At 43.4% G+C, this 20,430-nt stretch overlaps 1 protein-coding gene across 2 annotated transcripts in view; it reads right to left on the minus strand.

Annotated features, from left to right (window-relative positions):
• kat6a (K(lysine) acetyltransferase 6A) overlaps window positions 1–20,430 on the minus strand; it is a 35,003-nt gene that overhangs the window by 10,184 nt on the left and 4,389 nt on the right. For both annotated transcript variants that reach the window (XM_063490544.1, XM_063490545.1), the window contains exons 3-12: window positions 10,634–10,742; window positions 9,018–9,133; window positions 8,484–8,565; window positions 8,072–8,186; window positions 7,043–7,356; window positions 5,228–5,340; window positions 4,060–4,175; window positions 3,365–3,506; window positions 595–756; window positions 54–147 (exon numbers count right to left, since the gene is read on the minus strand). In XM_063490544.1, coding sequence (XP_063346614.1) covers window positions 54–147; window positions 595–756; window positions 3,365–3,506; window positions 4,060–4,175; window positions 5,228–5,340; window positions 7,043–7,356; window positions 8,072–8,186; window positions 8,484–8,565; window positions 9,018–9,133; window positions 10,634–10,742 — 1,363 coding nt within the window. The remainder of the gene's footprint in view (window positions 1–53; window positions 148–594; window positions 757–3,364; window positions 3,507–4,059; window positions 4,176–5,227; window positions 5,341–7,042; window positions 7,357–8,071; window positions 8,187–8,483; window positions 8,566–9,017; window positions 9,134–10,633; window positions 10,743–20,430) is intronic.

The raw sequence follows: 20,430 nt of genomic DNA on the forward strand, positions 1-20,430 counted from the left end.
TCATTTCAAACTGTGATCATTCTATTTCTTTTTAGAAAATAAGCAGCTCTTACTGAAGTCGATGAGAAAACGCCCATAGCCCTTGCGCTGGTACTGTGGAAGAATCATGATGCATGATACGTTGTATTTCTGTTGACAGTGCTTCTCCTGAAGAGAAGAAAGACAGACACATTTAACCATTAGAGGAAAAAAAGAAAAATAATAATGGAACCACGTTATAAAGCAGGTCTGTGTGGGTGTGAGCTGGGTGTTAATGATGCTGTGTCTGCTCCCTAACTGCTGTGCTTTGGCAGTGAGGTGGCATGTTAATGGGAGCACCTGCAGAGGCAAACTCCACAGAGGGACAATGGTGCTCACAGCAGCCACTATTTATCTGGGACACCACATGAGCATTTGTATGTTTTAGGAAGTTATTTCAGCTTCATTTAATCTGAATAAATATATATATATATTGGCGTAAGTGTTTATATAATCTGACAACAGAGCTGTATTTTGCTTAAAACTAGTGGGAGTGTCAAGAAAACACAAAATCCAGACAGAATAGATCTTTGCAGAGAAGTTGAGCGGGGGAAGATGAACTGAAAGCCATACTACCTTGGAGAAGTAGCCAACAAGGTGGCAGCCTTTACTGTCGTTCTGGGTGAGGACGTAGAAAAGGAAGGGCTCCACATCGTAGTAGAGGGTCTTGTGGTCCAGGAACAGTTTAGCGAGCAGACACAGGTTCTGACAGTAGATTGTGCTAACATTCCCATCAACCTATTGAAAGATGTTGGTAAGAAAACACAAATCAGTGCAAAGCACAGGACTTCCTAAACAGCTACTTTCTCATCCCTGAAACACTAAAGTGCTGAGTTAAATCTCCAGGCTGCTGTTAGGGAGCTGTGGAGCAGAGTGAAGGTGAATGGATTAGAAGTTAGTGTTAGGCTATGATCTCCCCTGTGTCCCTGTAGACTCCGAAATACACAGAGGCTGGAGGAGAGAAACGATGAGTGGTAAAGAGACGGAGGGAGGCTCAGGTTGGCAGACGGCCAGTTATCTGTGCTCTCCTCGGAGAGAGGAAAGGACTGCAGAGTGGAGGAAAACAGAAGCTTCGACGGCCGTGTCCTGCAGACAACAATCCACTCAATTCAGTGGCCGCTGTGCTTAACTGCAAATTCGTCTCATTATAACTTTAATACAAAGAACAGGATATTCCACTAAGGCGGGTGAGGATGTCACAATCACTTTAAGGGTTTTTGACTAAGATATATTTATATAGTTGGTGGGAAAGCATTATGCTATGCAGAAACTTTCTCCAATAAAGGGTAAAATTGGACAGGCAGCGTGGGAAACATTTGAAAGGATTTGTGGGTTTGTACTGTGCAACTGTGTGCAGGTCTGAGGCGGCAAGAAGACTAGATAAAAGTTCATCTAGTGGCAAGTAAGCCATCATTAATTGCCTTTTTAATTTTCTTTTTTAATTTACAATGAGATACATCTAACAGCAGGCAATTTTTCAAGCCCAACACACAGAGCAAAGTGTTTATTTATTTTATGAGGGCATGAACAGGTAAGATGATCATCAAGTTAAAACCACACTAAGAAGATGATTTTATTTGATTTTCTTCTACTGGGACAGCCAAGACACTAAAACAATGCAGCCAAACAGGTAAATATAAACTAAACTCAAAACACCGTTAGGAGATCACTGCAAGTGATCGTCATTTTATTTTGCACCGATATCTGACGTCTGACTGAATTTAATCAGCAACCAGACAGGAAAGTGGAATTTCCAGTACTAACACTTAACACATTCACCTTATATGTAAGAAACCTCAAACCGGGAGTCTACACAAACCCGGCCTAAGATCGTCACAGTGCTGGTCCTAAGCGAGGGTTGCATCAGGTAGGGCACCGAACATAAAGACTGTGCCGAATCAAACGTGGATCCATCCGCTGCGGTGATGAAGGGAGCAACCAAAAGTACCTTTATTTTTTTTTATTTTTTTTCAGTTAGGGAATCACTTCTCACTTCTCACAGGGAAGTCAGATCAGCGAGGCCAGTCTGAACATGAGACCTGATCCTGGAATGCACTTCTACAGCAGGGAGCAGCTGCATTCCTCTGTAGGGCCACGAGGTCTTGGAGTGCGGTCACACAGACACAATCCAATACCTCGAGGGAGGATTCGCCAGCGTAATGCTTTATGTCATGTGTAGAAAGCGAAAGCCCTTTAGAGCAGCTATTTATGTTGCAGTAAATCGCTCTCATTTCCCAAACTGTTAAAATGACGTCAGATTTTCCATCATCGGTGACAGAATATGAACAGAAGTCGTCTCTCTTTGTTACAGCGCTGGCCACCGTTACTTAGCTGTTACACCTTCTGCACTTTGAGTTTATCAAAGATCACTGACACCCAGCCAGTCTTTCAGTCAATCCATCACCTCCCTGATGTCTGAGATAAACCAAAAACAGCAGAAAAACACTCAAATGAGCTTCTCCAGATCCTGATTTGTAACTACACCTATTCATAACTCAGAGTTTCTGTATTCAACCATCATTTGACCTAACAATTATGTATTCAATTCTGCACAACAGGCTTGGGAGTAACTCACAGTACTCTCATTATACACAACTAAACCTAACAATAGCATCACAGAGCAGCAATATTTGATGAATGTGCCTCAAATGGTGTAATGGTTAACACAGTCACTCAGTTCAATTCCAGACGGAAACACAAATCCCCTTTGGGGCTGCTCGGAAAATACATCCAGTGTAAAAACTGCCAGGTTAAACTTGTTGAGCTGCCCGCTGTGGTGACCGCTTGTGGCGAGGAAGCAGCCAAAAGTGTTTTCAGGTGACACTCACCCATCACTACATCTGCTTAACCGAAGAAGAAAAGGACCAAAAAGAAAAAAGGAATTCACTGAACTGTGGTCTTAGTTTCCCCCCCACTGTCCTCAGCTGGCTGAGGCTGTAAAATATAAGACGAAGCTATACGACATACTGCGTATTACGTAGCAGCCTTTTTACAATATCACAATAATGGCTACTGTACTGTTTCACTGGATACATGAATGCATTTGCAGGTCTGTTAATTGTGCCTGCTTTAGTGTGTTTCAAAAACATCTTAGAGAGGATCCTGCTGTAAGAAGCACAGCGTGAATTAAAATAATTCTTAAGCGCCTGGATGCAGAAAATACTTTCAGTGTGATTTTTCCTTTTTTATTGTGCCATCTGGAAGTTGCTGGTGTTTTTAGAAGTTCTTTAGTGGTTTTTGAAAGACTTTATTCCCAGTGAGTTCTCTCCAGTTTAAAAAACAACAACAACAAAATTTAAAAACAAAACAAAACAAAACAACAAAGCCACATCTGTAACTTCCTCACCTCGAATACAGAAATGTCGTCCTTCCTGTAGATCTCATTGGCAGGAGGGTGGAACCAGTTGCACTTCTTCATGTGCTGGTAGAGGATGCTGCGACTTTTCATGTAGCGCAGGCAGAACTCACACAGGTAGAGTTTAGGTAGTCTGGAAACGGGAGCGCAAAGACAAAAGGACAAAAGGAATGGTTTTAACGGGTTTGCTACACAAACAAACAAATCCCAACATTTTTCTTCTTCAGCTGGAATATTTACTGGTCTTTTATAACAATCGGCTATTTTTGGACTGGTGATGTAACAAAGGCAAATGTCAAACTGGGCTCATTTTTCCTCCAAATGACATTTGCTGAACAATTAAATGTGAAGGCTTTAAGAACTTCTGATTAATTTTTTAGAATAAACACTGATATTTTTGCTCTCACGCCTTTTTTCTGTGCGCACTTTTCCAGTTTGCATCCATCAGGTATTTTAAATTGCTGAGACAGAAACATACACAGTGGGATGAATTTTACTGAACAGCAACAAACTGCAGAAATGCACATTTAAAAACACCCCTGACTACGGATCCCTGTCACAGAGGGTGGCAGTGTAAACGGCTTATGATGAGTTCCATTATTTGAGTGGTCATTTTTACACCTACGAGCAGGATTGTGAGCTAAGTACCTCATGCTGTTGTGTTACATTATGGTGCTTTAGCTTACCTGCTGTACTCCTGCGGGTATGGAGACGAATACCACGTCTGGATTTCATACTTGCCAAATTCAATGACTGACGGGCAGCGCATTTGAGGGTCCGGCGGACCCGTCACGCCGACTTTCTGTTGGGGGAAGGGAAAAGGCAGAGATGTTTATGGTTAGCTACAGGTTTACAACTGGCGGGGGATTAGCAGGCCATGAGCCAAGCAGAGACACCAGGAATCATCAGCAGAGTATCTCAGACTGTTACAGCAGGAGAGGGCACCAGGTTTATTCTCAAGTTTACATTACTCTTAAGTGGATCTTCCTGGTTTGCCCTTCCCAGCCATTTACATCATGTACTCAACGTACACGATATTCACTGTCACCCAGCCTGGAACAGTTCTGCTCATTAACTCACACACTTACACACCACTGTGGTTATTCCACATCTACAACAGCGTTTTAATACGACTCCCATGGTGTTAACCCCACACCCACTCTCTGGTCAGTTTACTGCTGCAGTATTCCCTTAAAACAAGCCATTAATGTGGCTAATTTACACTTCCTCTCTGACTAACATATCAGAACACTGTCGTTAAAGATGCCCCGCTCAGTCATGGCTCATCAAACACAAGACTCGTTTTACGTGCTTTATCGAGACCCAGTCTTAAACATTCATGGGTAGTTTTACTCTGGCTTGCCCTTCTGTTTATGGAGCACAGTTTGGAATCAATCACGAGCAGAATGTGAAATTCAAGCAAATGTCCAACAACAACAGTAAAGACTAATCAGCTTGTTGTAAAGCTGCTGTCCTAAATTCAATCCATTTCATTTGCATCTTGAGGTCATGGCCTGTGTGTGCTGTATCTATGGTAATGGATCATTTTAATATCCATACTGAATCTGGCAGCTGTTCCTAATTTCTTTCTTGCACTTCTTTGACACACACACAGGGCCTGCAGCCCTCTGTGAGCCAGCAGCTTCATCTCTTACAACCAGCCAGCTGTTGACTCGGCTCTTTCTGACCACATTCTCACCACGATTGAGATTTACGTGTATACCCTCCAGTCTGGCAGCCTCAGTCCCAGACTCACAGCTCTCAGATTCCCATGCTGATGCAATCTCATTGTCCAATTTGGCCAGTGTTCAGCGTCTCCCTTCCCCACTGTTGTCTCGTAATAATCACGCGTACCTGTAGCGCCAGCTCCTGGATTTGTCTGAACAGCTCGATGTCTTTTTCCGTCAGGTTCTCGTGGCCGGGCAGTTTGTCATCTTCGTCACGCCAGTCGCTGCCTTCCTGATTGTCTGGGGATTGAAACACAATCAGAAGTCATTTCAAATCATAAGATGTCTGCTGACTTTCAGGGCGCTTCACAACAAACAGCTGTGAGGCTCTTACAACAGGTCACTTTCTTATATTAAAGCCTGCAATCACAGGAAGTTAGAAAGAGTAACATTTAGGTGAGAAGCATCCCTAAATGCAATCAAAATTCCCCCAAGAGAAGTAGCTGAATTCATGTGAATCACATGATTAGTTGTGCGTATGTTGGCGTGGATACAAAGCCTGTTACTTCAACTCAAGGCTGAAGCCACAACTCACGAATCTCTTCATCCATAATCAGTCCCATTTTATTCTGAAAGTTCTAACAGGAAGTGGACGTTCGTATCTCCACCGCTCTGAGACATCTTTTAGGATGTTGCTCCCGTCGCTGCCATTCTTCATCCGGCCACGCTTTCCTCCGTCTCCAAAATAAGTCACATCGCCGACATGCACGCTGCGTCCAGTGATCGCTGCTCTAATTGCTTCACAACAAATCATGCTCCCTCAGCTTGTGTGGAGAACGAACGTACAGGCCGCGTCGTTTCTGATTTAATGACGCAGCGAAGTGCAAATTGTACATCCAACTTGGCATATGATCTGTTCTTAAGGCGTTTTTTCACAATACATCGGCTGAATGAACGGGAACAAAACCGCTGCTTGTTCTTTGCCGCAGTTTGGCGTCATTTGTGCTCGAGCTACGGTCTGTAATCTCAGTGTGACACACGCAGCGTACACAGCAAAGCCTGGTTAAAGCGAAAGACACCGTTTTTCTACACTTGACAACAATCTCACTCCTGACTTTAAGAGCGATCAAAAACTTTGTGTCTGTATCACACCAGCTGTTCAACAAGTTTGCAGTTTTCCACAAAAACAGCACGCTACTCACGCTAAATCCCGTGACGTGAAATATTATCAGCTAAATTAAAGCTGCCAGGTTACTTTCCACATATTTATTAAGTTAGCTGATAGCTAAGACAGTCTTTTATTTTTTTTGCTTGCTGCAGACAGTAAACGCACATTAGCAACACAGGCAAGAGTGGAAGAGACTTGTGATAATGGATGATGAGGGTGTTCTTCATTCTTTGTAAAACACACATGGGTGCTGCAGAAACCTGAAGGAAGCGCTGCTGCACATTTATTCATTACTTATAACTCTCTGCTTTTACTCTAAGAGATTTCAATAGAAACAGAACTGCAGGCGGGCACTTCAAATTACAAAAGCAATTTCTTTAAATGCATAAGCAATCATTTTCTCTGGCTGAGGAAAAAAAATAAAGCAATTCCACACGATTTTTAGCCTTGACCTACAATTTCAAAATAAGTAACATCACGGCTGAATCATCTATAAAAGAGGGACAAAGAACACAAAAGCAATGTGAATGCTTCACAGTAACAGCTGATACCTACAGAGTCTGTAAGCAAAGCACCTGCAAAGGACTCATGAAAATAGAGCATGTTTTTTTTAAAGGTCAATTTATGTAATTGATTCAGATATTAACTTTTTTTTTACCATTTGTGTTTCATTTCTGTGCTGTTGCTCTCTCATTAAACATAACAGATCATTAACATGTCTTTATGTACGTCACTTTATCTCAAAGTTTTATGTTTTCATGGCAAATGTGAATCGAAACTGTCTGATGGTATGAGGAAAAAACAAAAACAAAAAAACGAGCTGATCTTTCCCACCTCTGTCATCTCCTTCGCCTTTGCGACTGGCTTTCTTTCGGATGCGGCACTGCTGTGAGTAGTCCACCACTTCCTGCCGTGCCTTGCGGCCCTCGGGAGATGGCGTGAAGAACTTTGTGAGGGCATCGATGAGGCCCTTGGTCTTGTTGTTGAAGCGCAGGCTGCTGTGTGACAGGTCGCCATCCTCCCGCATGGAAAAAAGCAGCCTGTCGTCTCCGGGGTAACCTTCGCAGGAGGAGCTGGAGGAAGAGTTTGCTGAGGCCGAGCGCTTCCGCCGACCGCGCCCTCCCAGCTTCTTAAAGGGCCGCCCCGGCCTGCAGAAGAGAAAAGTGTTAGGGTCAAAGTCACAATCGGTCACACATTGTATTCACTCTACAGTGCAAAAACCACCTTAACATGCATTTATCTGTGTATGCCACATTGCGCTACACACCAATCACTGTGTGCACAATCTCCAACTATTGTATATACAAAAAAAAATAAATAAATACTCGGCACAAAAAATAACCTTTGGCATTACACTTTAAGGGTAAGATCTCATTACTATCAAACCTCAAATTTCTGCATGGCATTTGTTAGTATGAAGGACCAAAACAGCCAATATTAAACATAAGAAAATAATGATAATAATAATAATAATAATAATAAAGTGTCATGAATGGCACTTAAGGTGATTAATCACTATTAATCCCATTAAATGCATTTTATTTCATTTTAAATAAAATACAGCACTAGTAGGTTTACTACTTCTGTAAATTTGTCTTTGTCTTGATTCTAGTATTCATTTGCTTTTAGTCATTTCACCATTAATTTAACCATTTATTTGATTATTTGATCACATTCTATACATGTTTTTTATGTTAATTATGACAGACACCATTATAAACCCCTTAGAAAACATCTGATTAATAAGTGGCTTCTAAGTCCTCCATACTCTCAAACACCTTGGGTCTGTGATGAAGCAGACACAGGTGCTCTCCATCGCGGTGACACCGCCTCAGACAGAATTAGTTGACGGCGTTTGTGTACCTGTTCTTGGGCCGTCCCAGCGGTGCGTTGTAGCGCCGTTTGATTTGTGCAGCCTTTTCATGTAAAAGCTTCTTTCCCTTTTTCCTTGGTTGGCAGATTTGACAAATCCACATGCCTGGGAGATGAAGAGGAAAAATGGAAGTGTTCACACACTGAGACAGGACAGGCTTCGGTGCACATACAAAGAGGCTCTGGGAAGCTTGTAATGCATTAGTGCTTAACAGTGATGCATTAGAGTGAGAGCCATCAGCTCAGGAGATGGTTTAATCATTAACTGCCATCATAGCGGCGATGCAGAAGAGCAATGTAGGAGCGCTGTGTGGTCGATCGGAGGAATAACAGGTATGAGTTGGACTTAGTGTGCGGGCTCGGAGCAGATAATGGAGACGGGTTACGAGTCTTGTTTAATTACCTTTTGGCATCCGCGTGAGAGGAGGATCACAGCACTCCATGTGGAAGCCCCGGTCACAGGAGTCGCAGAACAACATGTTGTCCTGCAGAGAGACACAAAATAATGACAATCATCTTCAGGTGGGTATAAACACACGAGTAGTAGAACAACATATAATCCACTAAGTAAATACAGGTGACACCGCTGATCAAAGCTGCTGAGCTCATTATAATTCCATATTTTGATGAGAGTTTTGCATACTTTGCCTTCCCTCCGTCCTCATAGCCTGTTTCATCATTGTGCAACTGGCAGCATGTTGTGAATTTTCCTCTTAACCTCTCCACAAACATTTGAATAACAATCATACCTCGCCTGACAAGTAAGAGAAAAGAGTGAAATCATGCCGATGCTGACTAAAATAGCTCATTCCCAGGATCAATCCCTGGATAGAGACGCTGATGTCTATCAGCGTCTCTATCTGGCACTTAAGCTGAGTATCGAGCGTTCACAGCGACTGTCAGGCTGCCAGGACGCCATATTCCTTCATCCACTCACCGCATTCTTTCCTTGATCCTGACAGCTGCTGCAAGTCTTGCATTCGATGCACTGCCACCACAGAGCCTTGACTCGCGCTGTGAGCTCCGGGGAGAATTTGAGACAGGACGGGTGGCCTGCAGGTAGACAGACACACATACACAAACAAGCACGTCAACATCACACACACTTTTCTCTCACTCTATTTTTTTTTTTTATGTTTCCTGCTGACTGACAGTCGTGACCCACTTGCATCATTGAAGGAAAAAAAAGAAAAGAAAAAGAAAGTCCTTTTGGAACTGGAAGCCCTCACTGAATCAAACCTGGCTGCAAAGAGTGTGTTAAAACATAAATGACAATCTGTCAGAGCCGTGCTTTTGCAATGTTTGAAGAGCGGCAAACAAGACGGCCTTGTCTGGGACGAAAGCCCTCTGAGGGAAGAAGAGGAACACGCTCGTCTGCTTCCGATAAGAGATGTCGGGCCTTAGCAGGAGTACTACAACTTGCATGCCAATAAAACCAAAAACAGAACCAGGAATATCAACTGGGTTCAAGTTTAAGAACGACACCCGGCCATAATTAAACAATGTTATGTTCAGATACTAAATGAAGTTGAAGTGTAAAGTATTACTGAGAAGAGGGAAGAACATGACCGGACAGTTTAATAGACTGATGAGCTGCTGAGTGTCAGTTAAAGCAGAGCCACTTAGACCGAATCAACTGGAGGTCTGGGCGGTTAATTAAGTATCAATTTCAGTTACGAAATTGGCTCCGAACAACTGTGAAAACAAAATAATCTGAATACATAAATAACTTCTGCATTAATTTTCACTATAAATAAATCACCCGCAGGCCTTTTGTTAATACCAATGTGTACTCGTAGGTATGTTTTTGTCCCCAACAGCTCCAACTCATTCCTAGTTTAGTACATATCAGTCAAGATAATCAAAAGAGGGCCTCTGTCTCCACACTGCTTAGGGTCTATCACGTGTTTGTTTGTTGGATGTGGGAGTCAGCTGAAGTGTGCAGGGTCCTGCCACTGCAAGATGGTCAACACCTGCTAGTCTGGGTCCATATATCACAAGCCTGTTTGCCACCTTGTGTGATAATCTGTTTTTTTCCATTTGAATTAATGCTCAAGGAAATCCCTTATTTGAAAAGAAGACGTGTGTTTAAGTCCAAACTGTACGATATCTGTCGACTTAATGAATAACAGTGTTAAATGATCAAGATTACTATGCTGACCAAAATCATTATGATTATTATGGACTTATTGAACTGCCATCAAAGGGTGAAAGCAGTGAAGCGTAAGCTGCCTTTAAATGTCTGACAGCAGCTGCGTTTGTACATAAATGCAGTTGAAGTATCAATTAAGTAGCAACATAAAAGATGAAGCACCAGAGACAGCTGCGCGTGTGTGCATGCACACACTGTGAAGTTTACATCTTCCTAAGATCCCATCATATTTTAAAGCCCCAGTCTATGAGTCTGAATGCATGTTTTTTTAAAATAACTTCTTTAATGTGTCACCACCAGTTACATGGATGTTTTTGCAGATAGCTGATTGGCTCCTCTTGTGCTGTATCTGTTCTCTCTACAAAACCTGAATAGTGCAGAGTCTTGTAGGCGGCACTCACCGCTGTTGCCACAGTCGGCGCAGGAGATGAGCTCCTCTGGCTTCTTATCGCGATTCTGCTCCTTGGTCCCCAAACAGAAGCTGCAGATGGGGATGGGCTCCGCCACCGGCTGGCAGAGGGACAGAGCAGAAGGGAAGGGGGGGGGGGGAACGCGGGAGAGAAGAAAGGGGAAGGGAAAAAAAAAAAAAAAAAAGAGTCGAGACTGTCAGTCAACTTAACAGCTTCATTGTACAAATGAAAACAAACAAAGTGGCCTTGTGTGTCCCGCCACAGCGGATGACTGTTGCTGTGTGTATTAAGACGCTAACAGTGAACTGAATGAACGCTACAACAACACCGCTGGAGCACATGTGGATTTCTGAACAAAGAGTTTTAAGATGATGAAGAACACGAGAGCCACTATGATTAGCGGCTTTGTATAATTTATGTGGCGTGTCACGTTAGAGACTGCCATCGTGTGTCACTGTCTCTGCTGACTCCTCTGCTGTTTGATCAAAAGCTGGGACTGGGCTCCTTAGCTCGTACTGGCTCAGGCGAGTAGTTCCACTGCAGCGTGTCCCATTTTGACACGTTTTTCTCCCTGAAACATACCATTAGATATTCAGTTCTGCGACTGCATGAATCTTTTAGCGGGTCCCCTGAAAGCACAATCCGTGGCAGCAGCAGGTGTGTGCTCAGGCACAAAACAAGTCCAATATCTCATATGCGCGCACGCACAAACCTAAGCCAGGTTTGTGTCCATGAAAACAAAAGGCAGGATAACGTTTTGTTAGACATCAAATAAGACTTGTGTGTCCAATAAAGCTGAAAAATCACATCCCTTAAGCACTGCAGGTGCACTTCACAGAAATAAGCACAACAGGAGGGGGGAGGGGGGAAGACATGAGGTGACTCTCCTTCAAAGTTTCTGGATCCTGGAAGCCCCGAGGGGAAGTGACAGTTTACTCGTACGCCACCAGTAATTTTCTTTTATCTGTTAAGCAGCTTCAAACAGAATGACTAAGCCTAACGTTAAAATGCAGCCATAATAATTTATACTTTGGTTTTCTTACTTACAGCCTGCATAAATGTTACTGTATGCAAACAGATACAAATAAATGCCAGGAGAACTTGTGCTATGACTTTAAAATTGTTAGTCTTGCATGGTGACCTGTCGTCCTGCTAAAATCAACTTTGATGCTAGCCTGCTTTTAAAAAAAAAAAAAAAACGAAGAAGAAAATGCTGAATAATGAACAGCTTAGCCCACATGATTGCTAGCTGTAAAGGTGTGCCAAGCAATTCTGAGTTAAAAATAACTTCCACATGTTCTGAGGTTCAGCCAATGCCTGTTTAGAACTTCATTAGGACAAGAAACATTATAAACACACGAAACGGCCTGAAAACGCACCAAACAAGAAGAGAACTAGAGGCTTCTCCAAGGCACAAAAATCAAAGCCCAACTACAGCGTGTTTATTAGAAGAAAATAAGATGCAACTGTGGCACAGCCACTGACTGTGAGAAAAACACTTGTGATGAACACTCTGGAGGAGCTACAGAGCTCTGTGGCTGAGATGGGAAACACTGTCCTAACGACATCTGTTGCCTGACTGCTTCCATGTTCTCAGCTCTGTGGCAGAAGAGTAAAGGAAAACCCACTGGTGAAAACGATTCTGCATGACATCTGGACCAGTGCGTGCCAGCAGTCACCGAGGAAGAAGACTCTTCTGCAAGCTGAGACAATATGGAGAATTTGTAAACCACCCTGACCTCTTACATTTAGTCTGAATCCTGCACTGAATATCAGCCCAAACATCCGATGCAGCAGAGATGCTTCTCTGTGCACATGCTTTGATTGCTGGGCTCTCAAAGACCAAACCGTCTTGAACAATCCTCTCTCAGCTGTTCCCACTGTTCTACTCACAGTGGGTCACAACAGCAGACAGCACCACATATTTGATTTGGAAGATTTTTACTCTAGATGCCCTTCCTGACACAGAGTGTCCTCTGCTGGTCTCAAACCAGGGACCTTTTAGACATTAAGCAAATGTGTAACCCACTACACTTTGGTGCTACCCAGATAGGGCTGTGCGATATGACCAAAATCTCATATCCTGATATAAGACATCTATTGTCCCGATAACGATATAAATCACAAACATTTAACATTTTCTGTAAATTCTGTGAATCTCGGGTAGCTGAAGTGTTTCCAGCTGGGCGTCGTGTACCTGGAGTCAAGTGTTTTAACCGATGCATGAAACGATACATTTTTAGACATAAGTTGTAACGGCCGCCGTTTCTTTGTGAGTATTTATTACACAGCGTGCTGCGGGGAAAAGCCTGTTCTAACGTTTGAGTCTAAGGTTTATTTTTTAGCACCTGACGGCTCTTTTTTGCTTTTCATCTGTAAATATTCTGCATACTCTTTCACGTGATTCAGTTTATTTTGTAAAGTCTCAACAGGATCTTAAGCTTTATTGTGAAAGGTTTATGTGGAACATAAACAAGCGGACACACGGTGGTTTTACCGTCGTTGTTGCTAACGACAACGCATAAAAACAGGTGCTTGTCCGTCTGTAGTGTGGTTATATTAAATATAAGAGAAAGAGAGAACTTTAAGAAATTAATATAGCCACTACAGTGACCATCAAAATGATGAAAAAAATATTGCTGTAAACAGTTTATTTTGCGACACCACAAAACAAACGATAGCGTAAAATGAAACGATAGACGTTTTTATATCGTCATCCGATATATATCGTTATATCGAACAGCCCTATACCCAGACCAGTTATCGTTTGTATCAGATATCACACAGATGCATTATGACGAGTAATGTCACGGGTACGCAAATGTGATATCAACACAAACACATTAGCATTCATACTGCAGCTCTCTGCTCACTGAAGTCTTCTTCAAACGAAAGGTGTCATTGCTCAGGAAGGGGAGCAAAGAAAAAAAGGAAAAGGCACAACAGTAGCAAGCATCAACTGCTTCTAGCATGGAGAAAGTATAAAAAAAAAAAAAGGATTTTACTTCCTGGTCTGCAAAGTAAAGCAACACTGAAGTGCCTTAAACCCACATTTAATGGCAACCGGGGGCGATAAACAGTAGTTTCTGGGAAAACTGCCCTTAAAGACCTGTGTAATCACTTCTCTGTTGGGTTTCAGGGCTCAGTCACTTATTTTGAGTCATAGTGAATACCACATTGAGACCATTTTATAAATTTTAGGTCGTTTTAAGTGTCAGAAAGCAAAACTATCCAGTGGGTGCTTATTGGCATGCGCTTTCAGTCACATCAGCACGTCTACTTTCATCGCGGTATCTTTTACACTGCCTACGGAAACCAAGAGTACGTGATGTGTGCATCTTTCTTCCTGTGCCGCCCTCGATCACCCTGAAACTGGCACTCTGTCATCATGACTTTGAAACCCTCATCTTTAATCAGATGAGGCCTCTTAACACACTAAACATACTGTGAATCCACAAAGTGACAACCTGAGCTGGCTCTCTGTCGATCTCTTAGATGGATAAATGCTTGTTGTCACCTGCCATGTGCTTGTGCAGTTTCACCGACACATGCACGCCTTAACAGAAAGCAGAGGGGTACAAAAAGAAGATAATAAAAAAAAAACCCTTAATGTCTCCCAGAAGGCACAGTTATGTTAGTTTGTAATTTAAAACCAAACCGAGACAGAAACAGAAAAACAGGACAAATTTGATCTTTATTGGAAACTCTCAACATCATCTGTCCCAAGGACACTTTTTAATCAACACAACCCTAACAATAAAGGTGCTCTCCTTTATTAACGACACAAAAAGTCAAAGGAAACACCAACATGGCAGTGAGTGAAGCTGTTGTTAAGGTTTTTACAGCACAGCAGGGTAAATGCACGTAGCTGCGCCGAGCTAGGTAGGCCGCTTGCTCTGGCAGGGAGGAGACGAGGACAAGAGCTTGATTTATTGGGTTCATTTCCTTCTGACTCAGGCTGCTTCAGCACCCCCCACCCTAAACAGTGCAGGGACTGAGAGAGAAAAGGGGATACAATAAGAAAGTTAAGGGAAGTGAGAGGTAAATGGAGAGAGGAATGGAGCGGGCAAAGAAGAGGCAGATAAGCAGAGACATGCAGGGAGCACAGGAGGAGGAGGACAGAGGCTTAGCTGTGGAGAGACGTATACGCGCCGGCTCTATCTGTGAAAAGGTTTTACAACTTTACAGGCAAAACTTCTATAAATGGTGATCGTGCGCTAGTTTATACTGTGACAATGAAAAACAAGTCATTACCAATCTCCATCAGCATTATGAAAATAACTATGATCTACAAAACAAGTCGACAATTTCACTAAAAAGAAATGGAAGTCAGCCACAACAAGGAGAAAAAAAAAAAAAGAGGAGGAGCGCTGTGTGAAAAAAAAAAAAAAAAAAAGACAGCGAGGACAAAAATAACAATCCAGAGGGCAGGAGAGGGAAGGGAAAGCAATGAGAGAGGGAGAGAGAAAGAATGTGCACCAGTCCTCGGAGCAGCCTGCGTGCTACCAACACCTCAATCATTCCTGACGCTTTAACCCCTTCCATGCTGGAGGAGGTCAACTGCTCCCACTCGGCCTCTGAGCGCTCGAGTAAACAAGAGCTGAGAAAGAGAGAGGGAGAGGGCGTGCTGCCTTTCACACAGACACCTTGTTTAGAGACGCGCGCTACAGCAAGGCTTCAGTTACTGACTGCCACTACAAATGAAAAGGAAAAGCCAATCCTCTTGGAAGTGTGAATCTCAAATTCTTCCCAAGAACAGTCCTCTTCCCAGTTTCAACCTTTCCTTTTCAAGCACTAGTTGCCAGAGCCCTTGTTGCACCACAGCGATATTCCAGAAACCTCTCAGACTTCTATTCAACCGACTTGTGTGTCATGGCCGACATTTAACTTGAGGCGTGCGTGTTTGTGCGGATCTACGTTGAGCTGGCGTTTACACATTTTGGCTCCGAGGATTATTTGGAAGCCAAAAAAAAGACACACCTTACTGTAACTGTTAGTAGCTACCTGCTTTTACAAGACGGCATTAAAAAAAAACAAAACATAAAAACCTGTCATACAAGTAAAAGGTTTCCCCTTAAAAAAAAAATCAAAAAAAAAAAATCACCTAGAACAACAGTTGTACAACAGTTGAAGACAGCCTAGTCTGATCCAGCTGACACACCCACCGATGTTTTATGGATCCATTAACCACAGAACAGTCAACTCTCCTCCTGTGTGTTAACATGAATGCCGTGTTCAGAGGGATAATAGGTTATTAACAAAAAATACATTAAAAAAAATGGTGGTGACCTGGTTTCCCCTCCATATGCACAGTTCTCTCAAAGACAGAGGACAGGGGAGTGAGACAGGAAGGGGAGCACAATGGAGGGAAGGACGAAAGGAGAAATGAAGGAGGTGGTGTTGGGGGGTGTTGGAATAAAAGGCAATGGGAGAAAAGAGAAAGAGAGAAAAGCGTTGCTGTTGTCCTTGTCTCAAGTCAAGGATCTCATTAACATGGGAGCCTGATCTCAGCTGGCCCCCCAACACTACCACCACACTTCCCTTATGCTCCCTCCCCAACCTCCAACACAAACTCATTGATCACTGTTACAGGGCACGCCGCGCAGCCAGACAACACACAAACACTCGCTCCGAGAATCATTAGATGGTCTGAACACTGGTAGTCATGAGACACACCTTGACGTGCTGTCGGTTGGCTTACACGCACGGATGCTCTTGTGACAATAGCTGGCATGTAAAAGTAAATAAAGCATCTGAAATCTCAAATCCCTGTAGCTCCATTGGCCGGGTAGTGACGTGAAAATAACCGGGCTGCGTTATCCAGCGACAGCTTGCGGGAGAAGACCCCGCGATGTGCCGTGCGTCCCCTCCCTTCAGCCGAGCCATCGCCCTCCGTTTAAAAAAGGAAAAAAAAAAAATCATCGAGGTTAGCCAGGGTGCATGGAGCTAAATCATGGCATCAAACGAAGCGGGACTGGCCGTGCTCCAGCCGTCACTTCCACAGCTGCTCAACACATTGGCTCCATTTGTGGGGATGGTGAGGTTAGCCGTACGCGAGGCCTCACACAGCTAAGGTTCCTGTGCCAAATGCCATTCACATCACTCACTGGCGAGCTCGAGGTTACTGCTCCCCTTTGGGCACTGCCACTACTGCTAATGTAGCTTCTATAGACTCTTGGCTAGTTGCATCTGTTCGTAGCGGTTAATATGTGGCTCGCAGGGTCACACTGCAAGACGGCAAGTGAAACCTGGCTGGTGCCAAAACTGAACACTGCTAAAAACATCTTTGGTGTATGAACACCAACTGCAGGCGATCAAAACTTGAAAAATTAAAACTAAATTTCAACATAATGACCAGCCAGATTCAGATATTTTAGCATGACTTTCAGACATTTAAATATCTGTCCATCTTACTCAAGCTCTTACAGGACATACAGTAATACAACAAGTAGTCAGTTTGAGTAAACTCATCTTCACCACCTGTCACTCCACTCTGCATCTACAGACAGGTAAAACAGAGAGCAGAGAAGGGAAAGCTCATGTCTCTGCATGACACAGTTACACTAAGTGATAATTCAAATTCACACTGACAGAGGAGGCCATCATCTGACGTGTCTTTGGGATGGATCAATGCAGCTGCGCCCCATATGCACCTTTATTTCAAACGTGCAAAAGTTCAAGCATGCACAGTCTGTGTGCTTCAGGGAAGGCTATAGCATGAAACCACCAAGGAAAACACAGCATTTAGTTACCTCTGTATACCACTATAGCTCAGCTGCTTGAGCAGGTGACCCATGAACCAAAGCCTAGAGTCCTTACTGCAGTGTCCCGGTTTCAAGTCCATCCCAGTCATATTAGTTAGGAACTGTTGCCAAACCAAGACAGTGTAGTGTTATGCTTTAGGGCTGTAACTGATCATATTCAACATTAACTGCTGGCTCATTTTTCCCCAATTAACTAATTAATTGTTTGATCCAAATAAGTAGAAAATGGTGTCAAATACCAACCAGTTATCCTCCGGTGGGTGCTTTAATTTGACCAAATTTACAAAACGCAGTAAATAGAACAGAGAAGAGCAGCAAATCCTCATATTTTCCCATTACCAAAATAGCGTGCAATTAATTTTCAATCCATCAAGAGCCTCCAATGTGTTTTGAGTAAAGTGGCCCTTTAAATAAGTGAATGCTAAAAACAGTTTTCCCATCTCTCTGCTGGCGGGTACCGCCAAGTGTCAAACAAGAACTGGGCTTGTGGTTGCAGCGAAGCGTGAGCTTAAAGCTGTACAGAATGAGACTTTTTTTAAACTTTGGACACTAATGGGGGGTCAGCCGAGGCCGGGTTTCTGTCAAAATGGAAACAATTGGTGCTTGTCAAAGGGAAAGCGGGGCAAATTATTTCACTTGTTGAAAAAAATAAAATAAAATTTGGATCAGTCAAAAATCTGAAATTCAAGACGAGCTAACACCAGACTGGGGGTTTGGGGGTGGAAACCACTTCATTGCACCCAACTTAGTCATTTTCCCAGCATTTTTGTGGCGCAGCGCTAACTCTGGAAAATGCTTCCATGCATCCAGGGAAAAAGCACAAAAGTTCTGTCCTGTAACAGCAAGACATGAAGCAGCACAACGAAGCATGTGAAGGTTAACCATATCAGGCAAGTTTTATGAAGCTGTGCACCAATTTTAAGGTTCTGGGCCAATGTTATTGTTTAAATATCAATGTTGTTCATAGCTAATGCCCATGTATATATTTATGTATTGCTGGTGCTGCGCAGTGACAATGATACATAAATGTCATTTTATTTGCTAATTTGTTATCAGTAAAATATCAGCTGATAGCGACACATTAGGGCATCTTTAATAATAATATGCAGTGCCTGACGTTAGGAGTATATTGGACCATGCAAAACAGTTCACTTGCTTGACGCTAACATCAGCCAAATCTGTTAAAGGTCAGTGGGACATTTTGGAGGGAAATCACCGCAATGAGGGGTGCAAGTGTAAAAACGTAGCTCTGCGACTGTGTTGCTGTTCACCAGTCGCTTTTTTTCACACGTCCTCGCCGTGACACTGCACGACGACATTGAGAACTCTGGTTCACCCCGCTCCAGCTGTTGAGTGGAGGGCAAATGCAGGGCAAGAAGATTGCTCTTTCCTATTATAACTGGAAGAAGATCACACACTGACACACACAAGTATACCCACACAGATATATATATACACACACGCACACAAAGGCCCAGCATCAAGCCCATCCCACCTAATGGCCATAGCCTCATACTGCTAACGGGTGCTCAGGGAGGCAATGAGGTTTGCCATCTATATATCCATGACCTCTGGTTGACTTTTCTCCCCCATTTACCTCCCCCTGCATGACCTGGCAATGGCACCCTATTAGGGTGAGACAGAGAGAGACAGAAATAGGGTCTGGGATCCCGTTTGAATGGAGCACCCTGATGCAAACATCAGCGAGTTAAGTACACAAATCTCCCTGCAAATGGGGTCAATGCTAGTGCTTAGCCATTTGTTTTGATTTTCCTCCCCCCTCCGCTGCCTTTACTCACACTCTCCCTCCTCCTTTCCTTGGGAAATCATAACTGTTAGCAATCATGCGGGGCAATATGGCAATGATGCGCGGGTAGAAAAGTAGCGAGTGGAGCAGAGCGATCGTGCACCATCGCCGTCTCTCGGTCTTCCGTGCGCACAGTTTTATCTCTTTGACGCATGTGCCACTTGCACAGACACAAACTAACAAATACATCAAGAACACGGCAACGTGGGGCGCACAAAACACACATGATTGAGCGGCAGAGTGGTTTCTTCTCCTGGAGAGATTCATCAAGGCACAGCACAAGAAGAAGCGCTGAGAAGAGGGAGGGGAAAAAAAACAGGCAAAAAAGGAAAAACAGAATATTGTGTGACTACCAGGCACAAATGTCAATTTCCTCACTGCTGCCGCAGCTTCTCCATGCACCATTTAGCCCAAAGCTTCAAAAAGAAACTGCAGTAATCTCCCTATCCATGCCCCCAAACTGAATTCATATTCTTAGGCTGATTATGAAATTTCACTGATGCAACAGGGTGGCATTTTCAGTGAAATCATTTGTGTTACAATTGACTCTTCTGCCAATATTTACTGTGAACTAACAAATCTAATAAAAGAATCATGGCAGATCATACGGTAAGAAAACGAAAACAAAAACCAATGCACTCATCTATGTAGAACCAATGCATTCAAACTGAGGCATGCATTATTCTGTTTGTATTTTGCCTCTGAGGCAGCAAAGCAGGCTGATCACTCGCTGAGTCAGAGAGGAGGTGGTTGATTTCTGTTTGTCTTAAGAGGTGGATCATCTGCAGCCAAGCAGGTCACTGTGTTAGGTAGAGCCCATGTGATTGCAGCCAGCTCTCTAGGCTAATCCTATTCTGTGTGTGTGCACATGCACGACTATGGGCATCCTTAAGCAGGAGCCCCTGTGGCTGCAGACATGTACACACAGAGGCCAGACAAAGCCAGAAGACAGTCAAAACAGTGCTTATGATCAGTCTAGTCTTCTCCAAATCTGATGGTTGTCGAGTTAAAAGAAAAACCCCAATGCCCGACCCCTACAGCGAGTCCCGTTATGCCATGGAGGGTGACTTTCGGATATTGTTTTGGTTTATTTGGAAAGACATGTCACTGCAATTCAAACCAAAGTTGATCTGAGTGATCACCTCCATCCTGTGATGAAACCTTTCCATCCTGCTGGGAGTGGTTTCTTTTCCAGGATGGCATTGCTCTCAGTCTAC

The sequence above is a fragment of the Pelmatolapia mariae genome, linkage group LG12 (genome assembly GCF_036321145.2).
Source record: "Pelmatolapia mariae isolate MD_Pm_ZW linkage group LG12, Pm_UMD_F_2, whole genome shotgun sequence".
NCBI classification, from domain to species: Eukaryota; Metazoa; Chordata; class Actinopteri; order Cichliformes; family Cichlidae; genus Pelmatolapia; species Pelmatolapia mariae.